The following is a 1,552-nucleotide window of genomic DNA, read 5'->3' as shown; positions in this document are numbered from 1 at the left end:
CCCCGTTCCCCGGTGCCTGCCGCACGCGCCCGCTGCCTGACTTGCCCAGGTGGCCCAGGCTGAAGCCCAGGTCTTCCTGGTAGGCATCCTCTTCAATCTGAGAAGGGAGGGCCCGCAGTCAGGCCGCCTGCCCCGCCCCAGCCAGCCACCGGGGCGCCTCGGCCACAGGGAGCCCAGCAGTGACTGGCCAGCCAGCTCCAGGGCGGCTCCCTGTGTTGGGGCTGGCACGTGAGCAAGCTCTCATGGGATGGGCAGGGTGAGGGTGGGAGGGGGCATGCACAGCAGGACCCGGGAACAGCCAGCCGGCAGGGAAGGACAGGCCTGCAGGGCTGGGCAAAGCGGGCTCCAGTTCTGAGGGTCACAGAGACCCGGTTGGGGCTGACCTCCCCGAAGCTCATGCGGTTGGCCTGCTTCCGGATCTCCGTCAGCCCCAGCCGTTCCTTCATCTTGCGGTACCTGAGCGGAGCACAGGGGTCAGTGGGGCTGCAGGCTCTCCCTCCCGACTCCCCCATGGCCCGGCCTCACCTGCGGCCACCTCGCTTCTTTCGCTGCCCATCGAGGGGCGCGGGCAGCGGCTTCACCTGCTTGGCGGGTGGCGGCTCCTGCCACTTGTCAAACTTGCGCTCGATCTCGTCCTTCAGCTCGTAGCCCACCTGGGGAGGGCGGAGGCTAGGCAGCCACTCTGTGCGCCCCACGGGGCCTCGTGCACCCGTCTGCCGACCACAGTGCCGGCCCTGGGCTCCCTCCTTCCCCACCTGGGGAGGGCGGAGGCTAGGCAGCCACTCTGTGCGCCCCACGGGGCCTCGTGCACCCGTCTGCCGACCACAGTGCCGGCCCTGGGCTCCCTCCTTCCTCCTTGGGCCCTGGAGGGCCTTGTCCCCTCTAACGTAAAAGCTCACCCACAACCCGCGCCCCTGAACATGTGACTTGCACTCAAACCCTCTTGAGTTCTGCACCCCACATCTCCCGGGCCAGTTAGGCTCTACGTCATCTGTCCCCGACTCCACAGCCTCAGGGCCTCTGTGACGGCCATGCCCATGCCTGGAACACTGTCCGTGAGGACGCACGGGACTCGCTCCGACTGGCATCCGGGCCGGGGGAAGCCCCACGCTCGACCCGCTAGCTGAGCCAGCGGCAGACCTCCCTCACTGCCCCCTGGTGCCGGCGTTCCCCTCGCCCTCCAGGTGCAGCCCAGGCTCCCCTGCTGCCTGTCACCCTGCCCAACTAGAGGGCCAATGCCGTGAAGCCAGGGCTGGTCTGTGTGACTCACCGCTGTGTCCCCAGCAAAGGCGGGGAGGTGGGGGAGACCCGCCACCTGACGTGGTGCCAGGTGCTGGGAGAACAGTGACAGGCAGAAAACATGCCCACCTCAACGGGCCCAGGGAGGACCGTGCAAGCTAATTACCTGGGGGGCATCCCCTCCGGTTAGGAGAGGGACCCTGCTGGGGACGGTACACCCAGCGCAGGCACAGCCGACTCCCAGAGCCCGCAGTCATGCGCTCACAAGATGGCGAGACCCTCCTGGGTGACTGAGGTGGGCTGGGGGCACCCG

The 1,552-nt window shown here is 68.3% G+C and overlaps 1 protein-coding gene across 1 annotated transcript in view; it reads right to left on the bottom strand.

Annotated features, from left to right (window-relative positions):
* The window catches only part of PRPF31 (pre-mRNA processing factor 31), a gene marked incomplete in the record, with an annotated part of 20,300 nt that overhangs the window by 854 nt on the left and 17,894 nt on the right, over positions 1 to 1,552 (bottom strand). The window contains 3 exon segments of the mRNA XM_027770392.1: positions 17 to 97; positions 384 to 456; positions 526 to 653. Of these exon segments, the coding sequence (XP_027626193.1) occupies positions 17 to 97; positions 384 to 456; positions 526 to 653 (282 nt within the window).

This window comes from Tupaia chinensis, unplaced genomic scaffold, assembly GCF_000334495.1.
Source record: "Tupaia chinensis unplaced genomic scaffold, TupChi_1.0 Scaffold000131_1, whole genome shotgun sequence".
NCBI lineage: Eukaryota > Metazoa > Chordata > Mammalia > Scandentia > Tupaiidae > Tupaia > Tupaia belangeri.
The sequence above is the reverse complement of the archived record's forward strand: the minus strand, read 5'-3'. Positions and strand labels throughout refer to the sequence as shown.